Consider the following 27087-nt stretch of genomic DNA (forward strand, 5'->3'; position numbering starts at 1 on the left):
GTTTGATTTTCGTAATGTAACTGTCCATGAGTTCCTGCCTCCGAAAAATAAGTGGTGGTAAAGAAGCTTCAGCACAAAGACTTTCTATTGGGCTCGTCCTGAAAGAAACTGTGACAAGCCTTATTCCAGTATGGTGAACGGAGTCTAAGAGTTGGAGACAGTTTGTTTTAGCTGATGAATAAACCTGACAGCCGTAGTCTATCTTGGATCTTGCTTGGGGATACCACCTTCATTTAGATAGGTCATCGTATCTGATCTTATCAATCCTTGCTTCAGCGGAATCTTATGAACTCAGTAGCACCCAGTCTCCCTCTCTCCTTAAAAAAAAATATCGTCGAATTCTATAAATCTCTCTTTCCCGATGCTCAGGAGTCTTCGGCAACTATATTTCTTTCCTCCTATTTCTATATCCTATTGCCCCATTTTGTTCTTTATACGCCCCCCACTTTATCCAATATCACACCAAGGTCACACCTTATATATAATTGTCCCGAGGCATCTTTCTCATTACATGAACCCTTACTTCTTTCCCTTGAGTTCCCCACTTACTTTAGACCATTACCGCCTCCTCCTCAATGCTGCAGGGCCTACCCAGGGTAATTAATTGACAGTTACACGCCTTGAATTGGGGTGTCCTCTCTCCACCGTCCAATCTCTTCAATGCTCCTCGCCACACGGTTGTACTCGAGCTTCCAATGTGCACCAGACAGCTTACGCCTCCCTTCACTCGTATTATAGGCAGACCACCATACTTCTCTCATACATTGCAATTCCTCAATGTGCGGCCGCCCATCTGCAGACATCCTTCCCAAATTTGGCGTACCTTTGCTCCTCTTAGCCCTCGTCTCCACGCTTCTCCTCTGCTACTGAGTCTGCTCCCGTTTCCGGGTTTCGCTTGATACCCTTCGCTGAAGGGTTGGATATGTTTCTAGGCCGTTGAAATTCTATCAGAGTCCAACCAGGCTCTTCTCCTTCCATTCGGGCCTCCACCTCTCTGTTCTGTCGTATACGCCGTAATCTGCGTATCTTATCCCAGACTACCGCGTCCTCCACGTATTCTTACACCTCTCTAGCGCTTGTATCCATGAGATCTTGAGCATTTTCCACAAGCGAGCGCCCTCTCCGGAATCCCTCCTTCTTCCCCAGATCTTTTGCCAATTGAACCTTTAGTACAATAGATAGGAATTTCATCCGACACTATACCTGGATTGTTTCCACCATCTCGCTGAGTTTATCAGCGATTCTGTAGTAGCATGAGGAGTTCCGTGGCATACTGCCTACTAGACTGTTTCGGTTTCTTTGTCTCTGTAATCATCATGAATATGTCCTCCTCTGGGGTCCACCGTCCTCCTTCCAATGTCTTCTTTAATCTCTCCTTGATAACTCTCAGAGGGGCCTCTTCGTCCGCCTGAATATGATTGAGGATTCTCCTCTATACTCTGGAGACGACCGCTGGTTTTAATGCCTCAGCATCTTCACTATCGAGTAGATTTTCGATAGAATTTACTTCAATTCGGCTTATTAGTCGGTCAACCACTTTTATGAAGTGGCACAGTTCTCGCTTTTCACATGTAAACCAATCCAGGTAAGAAACGGCCTAAGTCTTGGGCGGTTGCTGTGCGTACTTTTATTAAATCTAGGGTTGTGGCATGGGCTTCCTCTTGAGAGACTTCCGGTAGTGGAGCAAGCTCCAGGGGTGGTGGATTCACTGTCATGGGAGACGCGTTCTCGACCGCATTTTGATTTAAAGCTTCCAGGCTCAAGACTGCTTTTCTGACTATCCATTGGCATCCATTATTAAAAAAGGATGTGAGAAAAAATGGAAGATAAGATAACAACAATAAAGTTTCTTGAAAAAAAAAGTTACTCAGGTATCTAAAGTTCCCGTGTTTCGGCACCAGTTAAACGTTTGGTAAAACAAAGACTTTAAAAAGAGAAAAGATAGAGAGAAATGACTAACTCGGTTGCTACGGCAAGTTATGGCCTGAGTCAGCTGTAAACTTGCTAGTACATATTGGAGGAAGTATGCCCAGGGAATACAATGTGATTGTGGGGTGTGACCAGCTAGGAAAAATGCGACCTTGTGTTAAGAATATCAAGGGAAAATGGAGAATCAAATTGGGAGGTAAAATCCACTAATGTCATTTTCAGCAGAAGAACGCAGGCGCTCGGGTTGGAACAATCATTGAGACCGAGGACTGGAAGCAGAACCTTATTAGGGAATATGAAGATATCTTTTTTAAAGAAGGGGACATGCTCGGAACGACCGGGAGGACGGTCCATGAGATCTTACTAAAACAAGACAAAGCGATATAGGTGAAAGAATGGAGATACACGCAGGCACTACGCACCACATCCCAGAAGCGCTTCAAAGTTTAAAACCCCAGAGAATAATTATTGACAGAATTTCCCCCTACAATAGACCGTTGGGGCAGTGAAGGAAAAGTGCTCTCTTCTTAGTACAGGAAGCTGAATGAGAATGCTGTGGCCAAAAATATCCGATGCTCAGATTTTAAGACATTTTGGACAGGCTGAGCGGGGCAACGATATTCAGCATATTGGACTTGAAGACTGGGTATCATCAAATTAAAATGCACCCTAAGGATCAACATAAGACGGCATTCACTATTGAGAGGAGCCACTACGAATTTACAAGAATGCCGTTTGGACTCAAAAATGTTTCCATAACCTTCCAGCGCCTAATGGGCGAATTTTTAAGAGGAATTGACGAATCTGTGTGTCAGATCTATATGGATGATCTACTTGTGTTCAGTAAGGACGAAAACGAGCACGTGAAAAATTTACACAGCGTATTCCAGACAATCAGGAAATTTGGGATCTAACTATCGGGAGAAAAATCATTGTTGGGGATGGCACAAATAATTTTTTGGGACACACCATTTCCAGGGAAGGAGTTAAACCTGACGCAGACAAAATCGTAGCTATAAGGAGAATGACAGTGCCTAGGGATGTGAAGGGAGCTCGGAGGTTGCTGGGAACTTAAAGTTAAAAAAATTAACTCCGGAATTATTACCGGAGATTTGTACCAGAAATGGCCGAGTACCTCGTTCCACTCAACGACCTACTCATGAAAGGCAGAAAGGTGATTATCACATCGATGATGGAAGAGAATAACTGTACCATATTTATCTGACAATTATTTGATTTATTAAGTGCTCATTTCAACTAGATATAAAGTTAATGAAAATATATAGATATAAAATTATAGTTATAAAAGAAGATGGTAAGGGTTGCGGTCAAAAAATAAACAAAAATAGTTTACAACTATTTATTCTCCGACGTTTCGCCCCACTTTGCAGGGGTTCATCAGGGCTAAAAAGATCCAAAAAAAAAAAAATGAGAATATTACAACAATAGATACAATAAGGCAATTTAAACTAGGATAAATATTATGTAAAAATAAAGTGATAAGAAATTACATATAAATAAAAGGAAGGAAGACGTAAAATAGTATCAATATAAAATAAAATTAATAAACAATGATAAGAATAAAAAATAAATAACAATGTTAAGAGTAAATCTTGAATATTGAAATGTTAAATTTTAATATGAAATATTAAAATGTCAATATTGAAAAACGACATCAAACCCTCCTCTCCCGCCCTCCATGGTAGCCTTACTTATCTGACTTTTCAAACAGACAATTATAGCGAGTAGGTTGTTCGATGAGCGACATGTCACAATCTCACAAGAGATCATAACAAAAAAAAAAAAGGCAATCCTTCCCCGCCGGACCCACCCCGCTAAACCCCCGGAGAGCAACGTCCCTATATTACTTTTGAAATATTAGCTTAAAACGAGAAGGAGAGACTTTAAGAAAGAGCAATATTTAAAAAGCGCCTGAAATTGAAAAACGTTATCAAAATCAAAAGGCATTTTAAATATTGACAGACCAGAAGTGCTGGTTTATAGAATTAATTTTTAGATGTTTAAAATAACGATTTTAATTATACTCCGCATGTTCTTGTACAATTAAATGGTCTTTAATATCAGCTAGATCTTATCCTCATTGAATAAAACTGCATTAATCTGCTTAATAACTCGATAATTATAAATTGAATTAATAAGCATATTAATTGAAATAAGTAATTCACTTGTCTACATCTAGTGAACCATGGAAATTTTAAAAATAGTTAAATAAATAAATCATTAACGTGATTTGTTTTATAGAAGATAACTAATTGAATACATGTGTATTGTATGACACACTACTTACATATATGTAGGAGGTGGATTTCCTTGAGAAAAACAAGGTAGAACTATTGTTCCTTCTTTTTTAGCATATACAGCAGTTGATGAAGGAGCAATGCGTGGTGTGACAGAACTCAAGCTATCTGAAACAAGTATTAATTCTTTACAATTGTGATTAAGTTTATTATGACTATGAAATAAAGAATGTGAGATTTGTTTCATATTTAACTGTTTCAGTATCTTGAGAGAGAAAATTTTAGTCTTTTGACGGAAATTATATAATTTTCCAAAGTCTCTCGTATAAATCATATAATTTATTTAATTAAATAACTTTTATAATGAACTGCTTTATTAGGGTTGTTTATTTTTTTATTAAGGAGATTCATTTTTAATTAATGATAATGATGAAAAAAAATTAAGTGAAATAGTAGAAGGTTGGCCTTACTTGCTGGGTAACCTGCCCAGTATAGTTATGTAGCAATCAGTGAGCAAGAAGTGCCGCTGTAACCCGCCAGGGGCCAGCACGACAAGCGTCACAGAAGCTAAGAAATTGCATATAATTTTATTATTATAAAAATACGATATCTTGTAAAAATGTATATATGTTAATATGTAATGTGTAAGAATGTTAATTATAAAATAAAAAGAGATTGAGCAAAAAGAGTCTACGGAACTATCTCAAGTAGAGTTAGTGACAGTGAATTCTCAGTGATAACAGATCACATGAGCCCTTTAATTGCCACTGGGCTGATTCGTTAATTCCTCGCCAGCCGGAATGGCCCCTCCCCATTTTCTGTTAGCTCCCCGGCTATCACGCCACCCATGTACAAACCGCCTTCAGCGGACAATGTTTTCCTCATCTTATAATGCCATCAGGCAAAACAGGATAAAATGTAAATATGTGTATATATAACTTTTCCTAGGTTAAGTAATATATAATTGTAATTGATTGAGAATAAATAAATAGGAGGCTAGAAAAAAAAAGTTAATTCCTCGAGCTTCTTCTGCAGCAGCACAGACCTTCAGTGGTGGCGCTCACCGACACTATGCTCTCCACCTCTTCACGGATGTACTTCCATGGGTAAGTCGCGTACCGAGAGGCCTGCCTCCTCGAAGCTCGAGAAGGATTCATGATCTTGGTCAGGAGGGACATCCCGTCAAGGAACATCCCGAACCCAGTGACGGCTACTGAGGGTACTCACCTAGTCACTGTGGACGTGCGGTTTAAACACCGTTACACGTTCACCTGTGTCAATAGGAGACCACGGGCCGGTCTCACGTCAGTGAAACTGCTGCTGCAACACGCCCAGGTGACGAGCCGGCATGTTGTACTAGGAGACCTCAATGCCCGGCACACCGCCTGGTTGTGTAGTAGTAAGAACCCGCTGGGCACTTACATCACCAAGACCAGGCTGTCTCTCTTCCACCCGGGAGTGCATACTTTTCGGCACGCGGCTCGCCCTTCGTGCACGTCAACACTCGACCTTCTCCTGACCAGAGGAATGCACACCGTCACAGACTGTCAAGTGCTACCCTACGGACCATCGGATCACAGGCCAGTGCTCTACATTTTCGACGGCACGCCCTCTAGACCACCTGCGAGCAAATATCACCTACACGAGGCAGACTGGAAGGGTTACAGGTCGAGAGTTGCTGAAGCGCTACCAGCCATAGTGCAATACCGCACTCCTGATGAGGTGCTCCTCCACCACCACCTGGAAGCCCGCCGAGTCCCGTCCGGTGCTTGGACCACTACTTTTTGTCGTTTTCACGGCTCCAGTAGTCGCCATCGAGCACCGACATGCAGTAGTAGCAGCTTATGCCGACGACATCGGTGTCTATGCTTCCAGTATGAGAGCTAAACTGGCCCTACGCTATACACAGACTGCTTCTGCAACCATTATAGCTGCTCTGAAGAAGGACGGGATCAAGGTTAATACGTCGAAGACGGATGCCATTGTCTTGTCCTTCCAGAAGGGCAAGAAAAGCAGGCTACCCCAGCAGTTCGTTGTGGGTGGTGAGGGTCGGAAACACTCTAATAGCATCCTCTACCTCGGCGTGACTCTTGACAGGCACCTCACCTTCTCTAGTCAAGTCAGGGAGAGGCTCGAGCTAGCCCGACAGAAGTTGTATAGACTCTACCACCTGCTTACCTCACAGAAAATCACGCTCCGCCTCAAGCTGCAGATCTACAAGGCAATAATACGTCCGACTCTGCTCTATGGCGCACCACTCATGCGGTACCTCTACCGGACCACGTTAACCAAACTGCAGAGCTTCCAGGATTCCCTCCTTCGGCGAATAGTCAGAGGAACCACACTCCAAAGGGCCAGGAATAGAGTTATCAGAGAGGAGCTCTAACTCCCTTCTGTGCCGGAATTCATAGGCCGTAGGCACATCAAATTCTGGGCTTAAAGCCTGTGGCAATCCCCTATTCCGAGAAATCGCCCCTCCCGAAAGACCTGGGAGGTGGCAAAGCACGGTTTCCTTTGGTCGACGTTCTCGCCGAGGGAAGGACTTCTGGCTCTGCAGCCTGAAGTCACCCACACCCCAACACCACCAACCGGAATGGTCCCTCCCCATTCGTTGTTAGCCCCTGGCAATGCAGCTACTTATGTAAAACCGCCTTCAGCGGACCAAGCTTGTCTTATCTTATAATGCCGCAAGGCAAACCAAGATTAAATGTTATTAGTGTATATATATTCCTTAGTTTGTAAGTACTATTTATAATTGTATTTGTTAAATAAATAAATATATGAGATAAGAAATTCAAGCCTTTTCCCAGGTCATAGCACTGGTGGCGAACACTCTACTTGAGATAGAGAAGTTCATTGCCAATCTATTCTCACGACAGTTGTTTTTTAGTATGATCACCCTAGACGAAGGCCTATCTCCTCTCCCTATCTCCAGCAATCTTAGTCCGTCCGCTTCATCTCAGCAACTAAGATTGTAACCTTGTCCTTAACGGTTACACTGGTCTGTCCGCTTCATCTCGGCAACTAGTAAGCTGGCTCCTATCATGACAGTTCTAGTCTGTCCGCTTCATCTCGGCAACTAGAACTGTTACTCTACCTCAGACTCTCTCACCTAGACCTCCTCTACCTGAGTCAGTGTCCAGGGCTCATCCCCTGGCACGGCCTTCCTTTCTAACCTAGTATTGAATACGCCTTGTCGAGGGCCTTCTGTAAAGTAGATATCAGGCTGGAGAACCGCCTAAGACCAGACAACCCCGACATTTATCTAAGAGAATGGTTTAAGTCATGTGAATTATTATTGTGTATCGCTATTATATTCTATTTTATCAATATATGTTCGTCTAGATTGTTAAAAGTTGGTTATTTACATAACAACTACCAACAAAACTACATTGGTCACCCCGACGACCACATTGGTCACCCCGGGTGTTTGTTGGAACGTTTGTTTATCATCATTTTACGTAATTCTTAAGTTCAACTGTATTAATTAAAATGGTTAATGATGAAGAAAAATCAAAGGATAGTCTTTCAGAGACGCCAGCTCAAAATATTCCTGGGCCTTCAAATATTAATCCTACAACTACACATTTTGTATATTGTGTTATTGTCCTTGTTGGACGGATAAGCCAGAAATATTACTAAGTAGAAGCTCAGTTTCAGCTACCTGGTGTAACTACTGAAACCACTAAATTTAATTACTTAGTATCTCAAATAGATCTTAAAGTGGTAGAAAATATATGGGATATTGCTTCATCTGAAGACCCTAATAAATATATATTAGCCAAACATAGATTGATAAAAATGTTTAAGGAAAGTGAAGAAAAACAATTAGTGAGTGAAATTGAATTAGATACTCTTAAACCCAGTCAACTTTTGTTTAAAAAAAATCCCTATGTGGCACAGACATTATTGAAAAAGTGCTAAAAACATTTTGATTGGATAAATTACCATCACAAATTAGAAGAATACTTTCAATCTCTGATGGAAATTTAGATAAATTATCTGAGATTGGAGATAGAATCTGGGAAATGTCGAGTACAGCTATTCAAGTTAATGCGATATCACAGCCATCTGATTCCTCAATTATTAAAGAGCTTTGTGACCGAATAGCATCACTAGAAACAGAATCAGCAAAACTATAAAAAAACATCGTTCAAGATCAAGGTCTCGTTCTAGATCTAGGTCTCGATTAAGCGGAAAATATTGCTATGGCCACTTCCGTTTTGGTAAAAAATGTAAACCAGAAAAATGCAATCAATCTTGTCAATGGAACAAAAAAAGGAATATGGAAAACTCCAGCCGGCAGTTACAGTAAGGCTTCCTCAGATGGCTTTCCAAGCCTACAACTGAGATTATTCGTCCAGGATCGTCGTTCTGGTATTAAATGTCTTGTGGTAGTGGTGCGGATATGTCAGTAATTTCCGTTACTAAGCATAATAAGCCAACTGACTTCAAGTTATACGCTGCTAATGGCCCTAAAATACCAACTTTTGGTGCTAAAATTCTAAACATTGATTTAGGACAACGCCGGAAGTTAAAATGACCGTTTTTTATTGCAAATACATCAAAAGCAATTCTATGAGCTGATTTTCTTCATAAATTTGATTTGAAAAATATCATATAAAAATTATATCAACCTGATATAAGCGAAGATGCTCTCTGCTTCCTCTGCTCTTGGGGTGCCCTGGTGTGTTGAGATGCCATGTTACGTCAAGGTCCTACATTTCTGTTCGAATCGTGGCATTGTCGAATTCTCAGCCTGAAACTGATGAGATGCGGTCTGGATCTCCATAGAATTGGAACCACAACAGGAGAGCTGCCAACACTGCTTCCGACTTGTCCTGCACCTGGTGCGCCATTGCCGCCTTTCTGAAGAGATCAATTATGCTGATCCATGTAAATCCTCTCCATCTGAATGTATCGATCTGCAGATCGTTGTGCGGTGCATCTGCGGTAGGTGTGTTCTCTTGTGTCCCTTATGGTGAGTTTCGGTCATGTTTCGTGAGTAGACAAACGTCACAATTTCCTACAACCTCCGAGATTGTCTTCTTCATCCCCCACCAAAAGTACTTTCTCTTTAACGCTTGCAGGGTCTCCGGGATTCCGCGGTGATATGTCTTGCTGTGGTGATATATTATGATCACCTCATTTTTCCGTTCATCTTCCTGAAGGGTTTCCACAATCTGCTTGTAACAGACAAACCTTCTATCCAACCCTATTTGTTCGCTGTGCCATAGCGTCTTGATCTTCTCCCAGACGTAAGCATTTCACACAAAAAAGGCGAAAAGCATCCTTCAACACTCTGAAAATCTTGTCGTCTCTCACACCTGGCTGTGACCAAATCGTCGTGATTTTGCTTCTTATACTTTTACTTATATTATTTGCATACTTGCTACACTCAACTTAGAGCAATCCAGTGGTTTTCGTCTTGCATACAATCTGTCACCTCCTGTCATACATGATGTCCTCAAGTTCCTCCATATCTATTCCTTCCTCCAAGCTCTCGTCAGACGTAGATTCCTCCTTACTTTATTTCTCAGCCACATTCTGTTTTTCTTCTTCTCTGGGTGATCACTCCCACAGGATTGAATTTCCTGGACGATTCTACGGCCTTCTATTCTACTGCATTTACTGTAATTGCTCGAGACAAAAAATCGGCTACCACATTTTCCTTTCCAGGTTTATATACTACGTCCATGTTATACTGTGCGAGGAGCTTCTTCCAACGCGTTATTCTAGCAGAAGATTTCTTCAACTTTCCCACCCATTGCAGAGATCTGTGGTTAGTGTGTACCCTAAACCTCCTGCCAAACACATAGGGTATAAAATGGTCAGCAGCCCACACTATTCCTAAGAGCTCTTGCGCACTATATCTAGTCTCCGTTTCTGTCAGGCGCCTACTGGCGTACGCCACTGGCCGATCACCTTCCTGAAACAACACCGCTCCCAGGGCGTACTCACTCGCGTCTGTAGTGATAATGAATTGCCGGGTAAAGTCTGGGAACGCAAGCACCGGCTCCTGCTGCAGCTTTTCCATGCACCGCCTAATATTATCTTCGACCATCGGGGTAATAATCACCTTTCTGTCTTTCTTGAGTAGGTTGTTGAGTGGAACGAGGTACTCGGCCATTTCTGGTACGAATCTCCGGTAATAATTCAAAGAATGTGCGAATGCGCTAGTTAGCAAATGAACATATGCTACTTCGTGTCCCACAATAGACTGTATTTTCCAGTGAACTAAAATCAAAACAGTAGTGAAAAACAGTGTCAGTGTAATAATAAGTGATACTGCTCACAAGAGAACTAAAATATAGTGAGTTGACTTATTTATAAACTTGAAAAAAAAATTGAACAGTGTATGCGTTTCTTAATACTAACAGCAGCCATAGACTCGTACTAGAGATAACAGCGTCAGGCTTTGGTCAGTTGCCCACTGGCTAGCATTCAAGCAGGACCTCACTGTCTTTTACGTCTTTAATTACGTATATAAATACCCAAACTAAAATTAATCTATTTTAACTTCTCTTCTTATTTTCTTTTCTTATCTCGACTCACCATTATGGTATGAGATACTTCCATATGGTGAAGTCCAGTAAAAATAGCACGAAAAGATCCCGAAGCCTGGGTAATACACCCAGAAGCCCTCCAGCTAAACAAAACCGAGAAAATCACTGAGAAACACACCACCTGTGACACAAGGTAGTGAAATTGATGAAATGAACTCCCAACCTGGCCCTTCGAATCCAAGCACAACCGAGGAATCGCCATTTTTCACGCCAAATTCATACGACGTATTAGGAAATTTATCAGTAGACAACATGGAAGCAAACCAGACCCCCAGAGAACCCAAGCCACCACCAATATTTATCAAAAACATCAGAAATTTTCATATTTCTTGCCAACAAATTAATAATGTAGTTAAGCCAGGTACATACGTTTGTCAAAGTCGCATCAATGATACGAAATTAATGCCAGATACCGCAGACACATACAGGAAAATAATAAAATATTTATCTGAAACAAAAGCTGACTACCACACACATCAGCTACGTCAGGAGAGGGCGTTCAGAGTAGTCATCAGACAATTACACCCCTCAACACCACCGGAAGCTATCAAAGAAGAACTTACGGCCATGGGATACTTAGTACGAAAAGTAGTTGACGTACTAAAAGATAACAAATATTCACATAGTGCATCAAACAAAATAGCGTTGTACTTGTTCTTTGTTGACCTCGAACAAACATCTGGAGTTGAAGAAATTTATAATGTGAACCGTTTGTATTACACCAGAGTAATAGTCGAAAAACCCTACCCTAAAAGAACAATAGTGCAATGCCACAACTACCAAGAGTATGGCCACACTAACTACCTAGGTGCGTCAAGTGTCGCCAACAACACAACACAAATCCGTAGAATGTAGCAAGCGTAGGCAAACACCTGCCGTGTGTGCACTATGCCATAAAGAAGGGCATCCGGCCAACTACAAGGGGTGCGAGATGTAAAAAATCTAGCATCTAAAAAACAGGACGGACCCAGACAAGAAGATGCAACCAGACCACCCAGGAGACCCTCAAGAATTGTCAAACCAGGGGTGTCTTTCGCTCAAATGACTGGAGAATCAGAACAGGCAACTCAGGCCCTTCTACAATCGCAACATACACCCCATTATCCTCAACCTCAATCCCAACATTCTCATGTCTCTGTTCCTCAAACCTCATCCACTTCCCAAAAGCCTAATTATCAGATATCTTGTATCCCCCCTCCTCCTAACGCGAAAGATCTCACAAACCTCCTCACCTCTTTCCTCTCTGAATTTAGATCCCTTATCACTCCACTCATCTCCTTACTTACAAATCTAGTCTCTAATCTTATTCCTCCGCCAAGAAACCCATAAATGGCACCATCTAAGTCTCTTTCGATTCTCCTTTGGAATGCGAATGGTGTTCGTAACCACGTTAATGAACTAACGGCCTTATTACACGACAAAAATATTGACGTAGCTCTAATAACTGAAACTCGACTTACCACCAGACGACTAATAAACATACCTCAGTACCAAATTTATCGAACGGACCATCCTGTCGGAACAGCACATGGTGGCACTGCTGTCATTACCCATCGATCCATTTTACATCACTTAGTCCTTCTACAAGCCCAAAATTTCCTACAAACTAGAGCTGTATCGATCCAAACTTCTCTATTCCCCATAACAATAGTAGCGGGTTATTCCCCACCGACAATCCCCACATCCCAACCACAATTCAATTCCTTCCTTGATTCCCTCGGACAACACTTCCTTCTAGGTGCAGACCTCAACGCAAAAAATTAACAATGGGGAGCTAGAACCACCATTTCCCTTGGACGATCACTCCTGTCTCCAATCAATTCCCTTCGATGCAATATTCTTTGCCTTAATTCTCCTACATACTGGCCAACCGATCCTAACCGTAACCCTGTCCTCCTGGATTTCTTTATACACAAAGGCTTAGGCCCTCTAAACACTTCCCTTTCACGCGTCGATAACCTATCTTCAGACCATAGTCCACTAATCCTAACTATCTCCATATCCCCAATTCCTGTACTACCTCCACCCTCATTCATAAGGGGCCCAGTAAACTAGAATTCCTTTCGCCGAATCTAAATCGATCTTAAAGTTTCCATAAAAACCCCTGAAAACCTAGATGACGCAGTCCATTCCTTCACAAACCTTATCCAACAAGCTGTCTGGTCTGCCTCCTCACCCTATAATGTCCCCAGTAAACGCAAGACAAATCCTCAACCACAACATCTCAAAGACCTCATTCAGACCAAGCGCCAGTACAGAACATTATAGCAACGCACACAACATCCTTCTGATCGTCGCACATAATAACCACTACTGTAAACTAGTTACGAGAAAATTGTCCAAACATCGATCCGAGTCCTTCAATTCCTACCTCTATTCTCTTTCTAGTCATGACAATTCCCTCTGGGACATGATCAAAAGAATCCTAAAATCCAAACATATCTCCCACCCCCTTCGACGAAATGATAGCACATGGGCAGCATCCTACAAAAATAAAGCCGAAGAACTAGCCATTCACCTTTTTCATATATTCAATCCTCATCCAACTTCATACTGACCTAACCCAAACAATTGAAGAATACCTATCGTCACCAATCCCACTTTTCTTACCTCCTAGAGCAGTCACCCCTTCTGAGGTCAAATATCAACTAAGGATGCTAACTCCACGTAAATCTCCAGGGTATGATCTTCTGACTCCTCAAATCCTTCGCCAACTTCCTCCCAAAGCTATTATATTCCTTACATACCTCTATAATTGTATCCTAAGAACAACCGACTTCCCTATCCTTTGGAAACATTCCATTATAATTCTCTTTCCAAAACCAGGAGAACCTCCTAATAATCCTGCTTCCTATAGACTGATCAGCGTACATCCAATCCTCTCAAAATTTTAGAAAAAATCCTCCTTAAACGTATCCTATCCATCGTTGAATCACAGAGTATTCCTGCACATCAATTTGGATTCTGCCCTAGGCACTCCACAGTTCAACAAGGCCTCAGCGTCGTTTCTCTTCAGCTTTTAAAAAGAAACAGTAATGCTCGGGTGTCTTTCTGGACATAGCGCACGTTTTTGACCGGGTATGGCATTCCGGGTTGCTTTTCAATCTCAAATCCATATTACCCCAAACCTTATACCTTACCCTCCGCTCCTACCTCTCAGATCGTTCCTTTCAAGTTCGAAGTGGTTCTGAGTACTCAATCGAGGGAGGAGTTCCCCAAGGCAGTGTCCTGGGTCCTGTCCTCTACATCCTCTGCACTGCTGACATTCCCTCCACTCCAGACATGTTCCTGGCAACATTTCCTGATGATAGAGCTATTCTATTCTCCCATCCCGATCCTGTAACAGCCTCATCCAATCACCAAACACACCTCACCCGGATTGAGCAATGGTGCAACCAATGGCGGATAAAATTCAATGAATCGATACGCACCCATGTGACTTTCACTCTTCGCCGCAGCTTCTGTCCACCTGTTACTCTTAATAATATACCTCTACCCAGATCCGACACAGTGCGATACCTCGGATTCATTTTTGACAAAAGACTCACCTGGAATCAACATGCTAGACTTAAAAGACAAGAACTCAACAGACCATTCAGCCAACTATACCGGCTGCTCAGCCGGACCTCTCACTCATCTCTCACTAGAAAATAAACTACTAATTCATATGACTATATTCCGACCTATCTGAACCTACGGACTTGAACTTTGGGGAACAGCTAAACCGTCGAATATCAAACGTATCCAATCCTTTCAATCCAAAATCCTTAGAACCATCGTTAATGCATCCTATTACGTTTCGAACAGAACACTACATTACACCATGTCCAACATATCCCTTTTGTCTTTCACCTCATACCAACCAAATTCTCAAAAATTCCATATAAACCTTTCCGACCATCCTAATCCTTTGGTTCAAACCTAATCTACTTCCACCCATCCCTACAACCCACCTAGAAGGTTGAAACGGCAGTGGCCAAGATACTTATTAAAATAAAAGTGGACAATTGGAGTTCTGGAAATGGTCAGATTCTCCACTCAAATTGAGTGTTTGCGGCTTTAGCGTACTTGCTCAGCCTCCACTGACTCACTACCAGTGATGCGGCGAGAGGAATGCGCTGGGATCTTTTGAGCTCTGCTCTACCCCTCACACGTGGGGGATAGAGTGGGCTCAGGGATTCTCAGTTCGATTGTGTAAATATTGTATATTAGAGTGTAAATGTGACTAGAGACTATATTATTTTATCATTATGTTATTTTATTTTTCATGCAGATAGTTTGATTATGTTCATTTTGTTTATTCTTCTGTTTGTATATATACTAAGAGAGTTTTTTTTTTAATTCATTTATTTAATTTATTTTATTTTATGTTTAGTAAGTATGAGATTATTCATCACTATTACCTATTGCCCACAACTGTGTGGCAGATTGTAATATCTATCAATAAATAAAAAGTATTATTAAAAAAAAAATAATTCAATGTTCTCAGCAACCTCCGCACTCCCTTAACATCCCTAGGCGGCACTGCCATCCTCTTTATAGCTATGACTTTGTCTGCGTCGGGTTTAACTCCTTCACGTAAATGGTGTGTCCTAAAAAATGTATTTGTTCTTTCCCCAACAATGATTTTTCTTCCGATAGTTTGAGTCCCAATTTCCTGATTCTCTGGAATACGCTGTGTAAATGTTTCATGTGCTAGTCTTCGTTCTTACTGAACACAAGTAAATCATCCAAATAGATCCGACATACGGATTCGTCAATTTCCCTTCAAAATTCGTTCAATAGGTGGGGGAAGGTTATGGAAGCATTTTTAGTCCAAACGGTATTCTTGTCAATTCGTAGTAGCCGCTGTCGAAAGTGAATGCCGTCTTATGTTGATCCTTAGGGGGTTTTTTATTCCTCTCCCTTGCCTTTTCTTGCATACGGGGTGCGGGAGCAATTGGGTAGTGCGCGCTGGGGTTTGCGCATGCCACTGCTCCTAAAGATCACCAATTCCTTTTCTTCTTTATTCTATTATCAAGTTTTTTACTGCGGTGCAGCCCAGCGCTATGTTTAGCACCTTACTGATGGAGCTGCACAATGTCCACTGCATCCGTTCGGTAGGTCCTCCTGGTGCGCATCAGTTTGGGTGCCTCCTGCAGTTGCCAGGCTGGTCCAGGCCTCTTGGTCTCAGTCTGGGTCAGCTTTCTCCTCTTCTGGTGGCTCGCCAATGTCGGGCGGTCGAGTCATTCCCATTGCCCCGTTCTGTATGTCTTTGTGACCCTCAGCAGAGCCAATCTCTGTATGGTGGCCAGTCTTCTGTTCTGTGTCTGCGTGAGATTTCGGCTCCACGCAGGGGATGTGTACCTCAGAATACCCAAGATCACACGTATATATTGTCATCGTTGCAGGGTACCAGAGGCCCCAAAATGCACCCCCTATCCTACATAATCCATTGAGTGACAGTGTCACCCTATCCTTTAGATACACCAGGTGAGAAGTGGCATCGAATCTTCTTCTTATCCTCACACCAAGATATGTCACCTCCTCACCCGGTCTAACCCTCTCTACTTGAATATCCAGGGTGATAGGATGAGCCCTGTTCGTGGAGCCTCTTATGAGAATTGCCTGAGTCTTGGCTGCTGCCATAATCAACTTCCTCCTCACGCACCGCTCTCCTACGAGACTGGTACACCTCTCCGCTTTTGTCTTTAGTCTGGATCTGCCGTTCTTGGCCACGATGACTGCCAGGTCGTCGACGTAGGCCGTGGCAAGGAACCCCTTGACCTCTAGTTTCCCCAGCAACTCATCGAATACTAGCTTCCACAGAGCTGGTCCTAGGACCGAACCCTGGGGACATTTCGATGTCCTCTTTCGATTTTTCTCTCGACCTCGTAGTAGTTACCCCTGATCCTGGCACTCCTGTTATTGAGGTAACTACCTACGAGGGTGTATAGTTTAATGGGGTTGTCGAGCTCTTGCAACCACTGGAATACACGGGGCTACCAAATGCTGTGGAAGGCGGAGGAGATGTCAAACATAATCAATAACACGTATTTCTCCCCCCTCTCCTCCACATCCCTACGCACTCTCAGCAGCGCATCCGTAGTTCTCTTGCCACGGTACGAGCCAAATTGCCGTGGATGGCTTGCAGCATTTAGGATTGGTCTAAGGCTGTAGACGATCATGTGCTCCAGGACCTTACTAGCTACTGGGAGGAGGTATATTGGTCGATAGGATTTAGGCCTTTCTTTATCCTAACCACCCCCCTTGTAGAGTAGTCTCAAGTCTGCAATTGGAAAGTACCCCTTATCCAAACACTCGTTGAATATATCCAACAACTCTTCCTCAATATAAGGGGAACTGTTCTTTAGGATCGCAGCATCTATGCTATCTAGTCCTTGATCCCTTCCGATTCTTTGCCTGTCCACGGCAAGGCGAAGGTCCCTGTTTAATTTAGGTATTCCTCGGAGTAAAAGTTGTGGGATATTACCCAAACTAATTTTTATATGCCGGTATGGCTGATTTAAGTAAGGAAGTGGACTGTATTTATAAATGGTGACTATGATGAACAGAATCAAATTCCTCAATTTGGTATGATTGATGATAATTGATCATAGTTTGCCAAACATGATTACAATTGGTGTTATTGTGTTACGTTTTTTTTTATAGTTGATTACAATTAATGATTAAATTTACTTGCTGTTGTTCTATATTGAGGACTTGTTCTTCTTCGGTGTCCTTGAGTTCCCTCATCATGATTTTGTTTCCCTGCCTGGTGGTGTTGGTTAAACTATTCTCTCATCTTGAGAAATAGTTGAGTGCTCATTGTCCTGGACAGCCTGTATTCACTCGTCTGTGGCTTACCTCACCCTCCAGGGGACACTTAGCCTACTTATTTCCTCTCCCACTAGATGGCAGCATTTTCATATTTGTCTTGAATCCTACTCAAATGTGAGGGGAGACATTTTCCCCAAACAGTCCCACATATCCCATGGTGGACATAGGTCGGTACCTGAAGGATATAACGTGGTGCGTCTAACCATTCCATCATCTGCAATATCCTGGGACGGATCATCCCTAGGGCATGTATAGTCTATATACATCTTGGCACCCTCCTCCAAAATGGTTGCCTGGGTACCTTTCACTCTAATAGCCACCATCACTTGTAATATCTTAACCTTTCCCAGTGCCACCCTGTATGGAATATCCCAGGGATTCTTTTCTGATTCCTCTACAATAAATTCGTCCTAGGACTTCTTCTGGCAACGCACCCCGTTTCGGTATACCCTATACCTATGCTTGGATTCTTCTCGAAGTGCAGACCTCCTCTCGTCGTTTCTGCACTCCTGGTACCTACGCCTGGCCCTACAGTATTATTTTTTTAACTGCGTTAGAGCCGGCGTCCACCATCGAACCGGACGTACTCTCGCCCTTCGGCGTTGGAGGGTAATACTCGCCGATTCGTTGATGGCGGTCGTAAGCATTAGCACTCTGCGGTCAATCTCGGGCTCCTCATGTATCGGGGTGATCTCCAACAAAACGCTCTCCAGTTCGCCGATCGGGTCACAAAGCCCTTTTCTACTTCTGGGGCACGGCCTTCGTCCTCCACCTCACTGAAGGACCCAGTGGTTGGAGCTCGTGTCTGACAGTAGGGTCCAGTCTACAATATGCTTTGCTATGGGAGCCGTGACAAGTCACATCTATCCAACTCTGGCCCCGCGCTCCAACAAATGTGGGACCAGAAGGCTCGTTCATAATTACCAGCTGACCCCTCACCACGCATTCTTCTAACAACCTGCTTCGAGGTTTTTTATTATACCAATTTCCCTTGATAGTCTTTACACAGGCTCCCACAAGCTTCCCTAGCAACAATCACATTGTATTCCCTGGGCATGCTATATGTACTTCCTACGATATGTACTGCCAAGACGCATGTTGACGCTGACTCTAGCAAAACACAGAGACAACAGTCGGCAAGAGGACCGCAAGTGTCACAGATGCGGAAAGATTGGACACCTAGTGGTCAGTACCCGCGCACCAAATGTTTCAAATGCGGAAAATGAGCGACATATAGCTAAACAGTGCCCATACATGTACCGAAGAAGAGATGTGGACCGGGGCGAACCAATGGAGATCAAGTAAATCAGCAACTGGAGGTCGAGTAGATCATCTGGGGAATGCACGGAAGCATCGGGGACGTAGACCGAAGAAGAATCTGAGGAGCCATGGATCCGAGGTAGTCAAGGGATCTTAGAGGAGACAGGAGGATAGAAACAAGGGAACAGAGACGCATGGAGGCGGAGGACTGGAGAGAGGAAGACGCGAGACATGTGAAGGGGATGTCGGGGGGGGGGGCGACCGCACACTGCTGAATTATAACCTAAGGGGGAACAGCGGCCTATAATAGAGATAGCAGGAGTATCCATCGTGTTCCGAGAAGCCCTAGAAAAGCTGTGCAGTGGAGAGAGGACACACCAGATTCAGAAATTTCAGTGTAAATTAATCACTCTGGATGACCCTTGTGAAGTAGCCGCCCCTCTTCTTCACAAGGGCCACCCAGAGTGAAGTAGAGGGGGGTGGAGATAGGGTTGACAAAGTGGGGATTTAGTAGAGAAAAATTAGCAGTACATATCGTAGGAAGTACATATAGTATGCCCAGGGAATACAATGTGATTGTGGGGTGTAACCTGCTAGGGAAGCTTGTGGGAGCTTGTGTTAAGAATATCAAGGGAAAATGGAGAATAAAATTGGGAGGTAAAATGCAAATATCTCATTTTCAGCACAAGAACAGGAGCAATCATTCAGCCGGGGACTGGAGACGAAATCTTTGGAGGTAATATGAAGATATCTTTTTTAAAGAAGGGAACATGCTCGGGACGACCGGGAGGACGGTCCATGAGATCTTACTGAAACAAGACCAAGTGACATACCCGCGAACGCTACGTCACCACATCCCGGAAGAGCTTTAAAGTTTAAAACCCCAGGGAATAATTATTGACAGTACTTCCCCCTACCATAGTCCGTTGTGGGCAGTGAAGAAGAAGAGCGCACCTGGTGAAACTACCGAAAAGTACAGGATGGTGATTGATTACAGGAAGCACGCAGGAAAAAAACCGTGCGAAGAAAGAGAAGGAAGAAGAAGACCCCAGCCCAGGATGTGCCTCCAGAAAAAGGGCCAAAGAAAAGGAAATTTTTCTTCGCTGGCGTCCTTTCGAGCGTTCCGCCCATTCCGCTAAAACCCCAGGAGACGACGACATATGTCACACTCAAGAGAAGCGCAGCGGGGTGGACTGCAAAAGATATATACAAGGAACACCCGTCCCAAGAAGAATTGAAGAGTCTGACCATTAGAGATTACCTGGACCCCTTGCTCAGCCTTTGGTGCCAAGAATACGGACACCCTGTCAAAGCCTGTATAAAGGAGGTGGCGTGCAGGTGGTGCCCAGGGACTGGGCACAAAGTTAAGGAGTGCCCTGAAAAGAAGAAGGGTGAACCCTCGTGTTGTAGAAATTGCAAGGCGAGTGGCAGAGAATCTCCGACATTGTGCGGGCAGCAGGGAATGCCGGGTACATCTGGAGATGATGGTCAAGCAGGCGGAGAAAACCCGGTAGGCTGCATATCCTGCAGGTCAATATGGGCCGGAGAGGAGTGGTCGCGGACGAATTGAGAACTCAAGTCCGAAGTGCTGACATCTAGGCGATTCAGGAGCCTTGTTGTCGAAAGAATGTGGTCAATGGTTTTGGAACTACGTCGAGGGTGGTCGGTCTAGGCAGTGCCGAATGGAGGCCTAGAGGAGCGATTGTTGTCGTTAACTCTGCCCTCGACGTTATGGGACTGAAGCAATTCACCACAGCAGATCAGGCGGTATATTATGTCAGGTGGGGCAGAGTTGCCTTCGTTCTGGTTTCAGCATATATGCCGCTACGACAGACGAATGTAAATATCAATGTACAGGATATAGCTGCTGTGTAGGTTTTCGCGCCAAAGTATAAAAGTATGATAGTCTGTTCCGATACCAATTCGTGGAGCACGGCCTGGGGTTCTGTTTTCACAGACGCTAGAAGGAGGTTGTTAGAAGAATGCGTGGTGAGGGGTCAGCTGGTTATTATGAACGAGCCTTCTGGTCCCACATTTGTTGGAGCGCGGGTCCAGAGTTGGATAGATGTCACACTTGCAACGGCTCCCATAGCAAAGCATATTGTAGACTGGACCCTACGGTCAGACCCGAACTCCGACCACCGAGTCCTTCAGTGAGGTGGAGGACGAAGGCGGTGCCCCAGAAGTAGAAAAGGGCTTTGTAACCCGATCGGCGAACTGGAGAGCGTTTTGTTGGAGATCACCCCGATAGATGAGGAGCCCGAGATTGACCACAGAGTGGCAATGCTTACGGGCGCCATCAATCAATCGGCGAGTATTACCCTCCAACGCCGAAGGGCGAGAGTATATATAAGTTACGATGGGTCTAGTGAAAATAGCCAAAAAAAAAGGAAAACTGTGAGAGAAATAACACACTCAAAGTCTCAGTATATACTGCTTTAATCCTACATTTATAGTTTCAGGCCATGTTTAGTTATGTGGGTAGGAATTAAGGTCATTATCAGGAGTCATCCTACCTTAACTCCCCCCACCAGTTTACGAACAGTCCTCGTAAACTTGATAGAAGCAAAAAGTAAAATACAATCATGGTCCTTGTCCAGAACATAGGAACACACACAAACAAAAGAAAAGGAATATATAAAATTGCAACACATGAATTAAATAGTACGCATAAGTAAAGCTCTTTACAATTTGAATAATACGAAATAAGCACAAACGAAAATTCTAAGATCACTTCTACCTAAATGCTAAAATAACTAAAAAGACAAGACATCAAAAAGAAAAAAAAATAGAAAAAGAAACAAAACTATTCATAGCTGATTTTAATACAGGTTTCTTCATTTCGCATAGTCAATTTAAAAAAAAAAATACATATCTCTTTTTACATACTATACGGGTGTTTACATAGGGACCTGCTCGTGCTATACTGCAGATGTCCCGAGTGTAATTTTGCGATTATAATTAAATGTGTGGAAAAGGGGGGCTGAAGATTGTAAGACACTTTCTACTCATAACAACATGCATGTATATTTTTTTTTATTTATAACGTTAATTCCCTGGAGGGGCAAACTGGTTAGCGAGTTAGTTCAGAATTATTTATCTATAATAGTGTAACAATAGAGCATTTGGGTCTCATATATTCTATTGGCTTATCTGAGTGACGTCTTCGCCGCCGCGACGTATATTCCCTCGTCAAGGTGTGCGGTGGGCGAATATGGTGAGGACCATGTATCTTCGCCCGATATCTGAAAAGATGTCTTTCCTCTTCAGTGGCTGGCCAGCGTGTCCTGAGTTATGGTAGCAATTCCTGGTAACTCTACAACTCCGAGCCACCTCCCTCCACAGCTCCTATATATACCCCCATAAATCCCAAGAATGTCAGATCTGTACCAGTAATAGTTGTAGCATGTCGTAATGTTCATTGTACCATTTGTTTACCAATAAATTTTTTTTTTCACTTTATCTCCGTTGAATTTCGTAATTGGCGCCCGAACAGGGACCGCATGCAAGTATCATCGAGGTTCTAGACTCGAACTCTGCAGAAATAGCAGATTTCAAGATTCGATCTACCTCTCGAGGATATTGCACCTGTAAGAAACTGGCACCCCGCTTAGACTCATAGATCTTGGAAAAGGACCCACTGCTGAGCTTAAATCGTCTGATCACCCCGACAGACATCGAAACTCTTGGAGGTATTGTGAGTGAAGCTTTTTTGGAAAACAAATATTTTTTTTTTTGTAACTTTTATTATATTTGCTTTTGAGCATTTATTTAAATTAATTAACATAAATACATATTATACATTGTAATTTTATGTCAAAATTATCTAATAGATATTAAGAAATTCATAAAATTAGACGAAATGGCAACCACTTTTGCAATTAAATCCGCGGACTATGATCACATCCCTACATTTAATGGGGATCCGCACAATTTATTAAAATTTATTACCGTATGTAGACAAGTGCACAACATCGTCTGCGAACCGGACAACGAACTTTGGGATTTATTATTTGATTATTTTGGGATTTAAACGACCAGCGCTTACTCAGTAAAATACTAGCTAGACTGACGGGAGATGCTGACTATATAAATACCACTTGCGAGTTCGCTAATGTGAATGAACTGATAGCATTTTTAGAGAATACTTTTAGGGATTCTAGGTCAATAGAACAACTTAAATTTGAACTTTCAAATATGAGGATTCAGTATAGGGAACATCCACTAGATTTCCTTCAAAGATTAGATAAGAGCCGTTCCTTAATAATTTCAAAATATATAATACAAAATATCCCGGAAAGGGCTACAATCGTTTCGGTCCTGGAAAAAGACATCTTATATCATTTCTTTACTAATATGCCTCTTCATATTAGGACATATTTGATGACTAAAACGGACAAACTAAAAACCTTAGACGATTTACGTAATTTAATACAAAATGAAAACCACCTTCTTTCTGAAGATTTGATTAATTCCAGCAGTATGAGGAAACCTGGGGAAACCCAAAAACCCAAACAAATTTTAACTCAGAAAAACGGAAACAATATTATAATAACTATCACGAACCCAAATTTTATCAAGATACAAGACACCATCAGAATTACCCACCAAGAGACTTCCATCGAGACCATTACTATGATGATCGTGACTCAAATCACGATAAAAAAAATAATCCACATAGGGAACCATGGAAAACAGAAGTGCAGAAACGATTCTTTCAGGGCTCAGGACAACATAAAAATAGGGGCTCAAGGCAGCATAGAAACCACAAGCCCGTAGAAAAAGGAGAACCTGCAAACACGGTGTCGATGCGTACCATTAGTGGCTTCCAGAAAAATCAACCCCGACAACCGGTGTATCAACTAGACCAGGAGGATCTTAGAGGTAGGGAAAGAAGAGAACTCCGTGAGCAATTGGAAATGCTCACTGCTAATCGAGAAGAATCCGAAAATCATTTTTTAGGAGACGACCCAGATCCAGACTACAAAACATAAAAAAATACGAACTTCATACTACCAATTTCAATAAACTTCCGTTCGTAATAGACAGAAAGAATCGGAAATGGTTATTGGATACAGGTTCGCAAAAAAATTACATTAATCCAAAAATAATTTCACCAGGAATTCAACGCCAAAAAGAAGATTTAATCGTCGTGACCACCGCCGGAGAAGAAAAAGGCACAGAGACTATAACCACTAATATTCACAATACTTTTTTTTTAAATGTCCATTCAAAGTAAAAATTTTTATATTATATTTTAGTCCAAATTATGACGTTTTAATTGGTTCCGAATTTATGGATGATTTAAATTTTAAAGTAGATTTTGAAAATAGAACAATTAGGTCACAGCACAACGAGTTTCCTTTTATAATGGAACAAGACTCTTTAGCGATAGAAATAAAAGGACAAAATCTGGCAGACTTACCAAAAGGTAAAAATTTCTTTATAGACTACAAGGAAGATGGCATTGAAATACCACCCGGAATCTACAGAGATACAGTTAAGATAATAGGTAACCAAAAAGGAACAATTAAATTGCCCTTAATGAATTTACATGAAGTAGACATAATCAACCCACCGACAGAGGAGAATATCAAAGACATACATGAACTTGTCCGGATTGAACATATCCCCCCTCAACACAGAACTGAATTATTAAATCTTTTAAATGTGCTCCAAGAGGAGGTGATTTTGACACGCCTTCGAATAGATCATACGCGAGTTAACGAACGCTATAGTATTTAACAGCTATTATTATAAACCGACTATCATTATAAACTATAGACATCTGCCACATTTCGACAGACACTGACCGTAGAGGAAGTGAACTTTCCTTAGTATTCTATATCAATGTAGAAAGCAAGGGCCTGGCACTTAGGCAGGTACAAGCTGTCATCTCACAATGGACTTGCATCAGTCAAACTATTTTATGGTTACCATATGTAAGTCAGTACACACAAGTCTTAGGTCATGGTCTCTTTCTTAGAAATCTGACCACCCAATTTCTCGCCACGCCTTTTCCCCCCTTCCAGATATTTACTTCTAATTTCATAGTATCTGATTGGTCCAAACCCCTTCTCCTATTTCACTATTCTTCCTACCCCCTCTTCTCAAGTGTTCATATATATTTCCTAGACTAGATAGCTAAGTTAGAAGTAGAAGTAGAAGAGAGACACTCTGTAACAGTAACAGTAACATCTAGTTCTTGTAAATATGTTAGAATAAAGTCATTTTAGTCTTCACTGATTTTTGTATTATATAACTCGCGCCTGACCCACAGCAACGTTATGGCCCGCGGTCCTCCACTGTTATATCAAACTTGCAGTACAGAACTCACAGTTAAATACATTTTGATTGAATGCCGAGCACATAACTCCCTCAAATCTTTATATGATATACCAGATGATCTCCAGTCCATCTTCCAGGATAACAACTACACCATAGATAGATTTTTTGAGTTTCTACATCATTCCAAGCTCTGCCATAAAATGTAATAATTTGTTACCTCAGGTCCCCATGTTGTAATAGTTCCCCATTTCAATATAATCGTAGCAATGAATCAGGACCCTTTCCGGGATCATGAAAGGAGTTGATAAGAAAGTTCAAATATGAAATAAATTTATCTGTAAAATCTTATTATATTTTTTAAATTATTTTCACACTTTGACCTTCTATTATATCACTTTAACTTTTCTTCTCACCCTGAAATTTAAATTCTAAAATAATAAGCAGTTGGAGCTATATTTGCTATATGTTTTTTCCAACACATCCTAATACATAATAATAGATTCGAAGTAACATTTGAAAACTTTGAACAGCATGAGTTGTAGTAGGGTCTTGTTTTTATGGCTGTCAGGTCATTATGGGATCACCGAGAATGAAAAGACAGACTAGCTATAATAACAAGTCAAGTCGTAACATCATCAACATGCAAAGATGTTATTTCTTGGATCAAAGAAATGGGATGGCAAGAGTGGCAAAACGAATGGTTTTCTCACGAGAGACAACAAGTTAAGAATGGTCCAACAGACAGTGAAACTTCCAACCTGAAACTTGAATCTGGTACTGAGAGAAGATGGGAAGATTAACCCGTCTTCGGATAGGCCATACTCGACTCACCCACGGTCAGCTCAAGAAAAAAGCAAATGCACCGGTGTCACTATTGCAGAAACGATCTCACCGTTAGGCACATTCTCATTGAATATATTGCTCACGAATCACACCGATTTTTTTCAGATTTACAGGAGGTGTTGAGAGAACATCACACAACAATAACAAAACTTTTTCACTTCTTAGAAATAATTGATATCTATGATTACACATTGTCTAAATCTAATTCCAGGATGCATAACTTTTTATTTAAAAAAAAAACTTTATTTATTGATAGATATTACAATCTACCACACCGTTGTGGGCAATAGGTAATAGTGATGAAGTATTACATTCATACTAAAATAATAATAAAAAAAAATAAATAAATGAAAAAAAGTACATAAAAAGAATTTTAATCTCTCTTAAAATATATACAAAATGAATCATAAAGAAAATGAACGTAATCAAACTATGTGCATGAAAAAAAAATAAATAAAATAAAATAATGATAAAAATAAAAGAATTTCTAGTCACATTTACACTCTTACATACAATATTTACATAATCGATCTGAGAACTCCTGAGCCCACTCCCCTACGTGTGAGGGGTAGAGCAGAGCTCATAAGATCCCTGCGCATCCCTCTCGCCGTATCATTGGTAATAAGCCACTGGAGGCTGAGCAAGTGCGTTAAAGTCACAAACTCTCAACTTGAGCAGAGAATCTGACCATTGCCAGAACTCCAATCGTCCATTTATTTATTGCTTTAAAATAAGTCTCTTGTCCACTGCCGTTTCAACATTCGAGGTGGATTGTAGGGATGGGTGGAACTAGATAAGGAGTGATCCAAAGGATTAAGATGGTTAGAAAGGTTTATATAGTTTGGTATTTGGTAATTTGTATGGTATTAGGTCAAGGACAAAAGGGATATGAAGGTCATAGTGTAGTGATCTGTTGGAAACGTAATAGGGAGCATTAACTATGGTTCTAAGGATTTTGGATTGGATACGTTTTATGTTCGACGGTTTAGCTGTTCCCCAAAGTTCAAGTCCATATAGGTCTGAGTATAGTCTTATAAATTAGAAGTTTATTTTCATAAAAATTTGTTGAGGTTAATAAACTTCCAATTGAATGTAATTTATTTTAAATTATCATATTGTAGCAT

General features: G+C 41.7%; 1 protein-coding gene across 1 annotated transcript in view; it reads right to left on the minus strand.

Annotated features, from left to right (window-relative positions):
* LOC136797229 (cell adhesion molecule Dscam1-like) overlaps window positions 1-27087 on the minus strand; it is a gene marked incomplete at its 3' end in the record, with an annotated part of 56645 nt that overhangs the window by 15965 nt on the left and 13593 nt on the right. The window contains exon 3 of the mRNA XM_067053196.1: window positions 4238-4355. Within this exon, the coding sequence (XP_066909297.1) occupies window positions 4238-4355 (118 nt within the window). The remainder of the gene's footprint in view (window positions 1-4237; window positions 4356-27087) is intronic.

This window comes from Halyomorpha halys, unplaced genomic scaffold (assembly GCF_000696795.3).
Source record: "Halyomorpha halys isolate HHAL.00 unplaced genomic scaffold, Hhal_1.1 Scaffold1385.1, whole genome shotgun sequence".
In the NCBI taxonomy this organism is placed as follows: domain Eukaryota; kingdom Metazoa; phylum Arthropoda; class Insecta; order Hemiptera; family Pentatomidae; genus Halyomorpha; species Halyomorpha halys.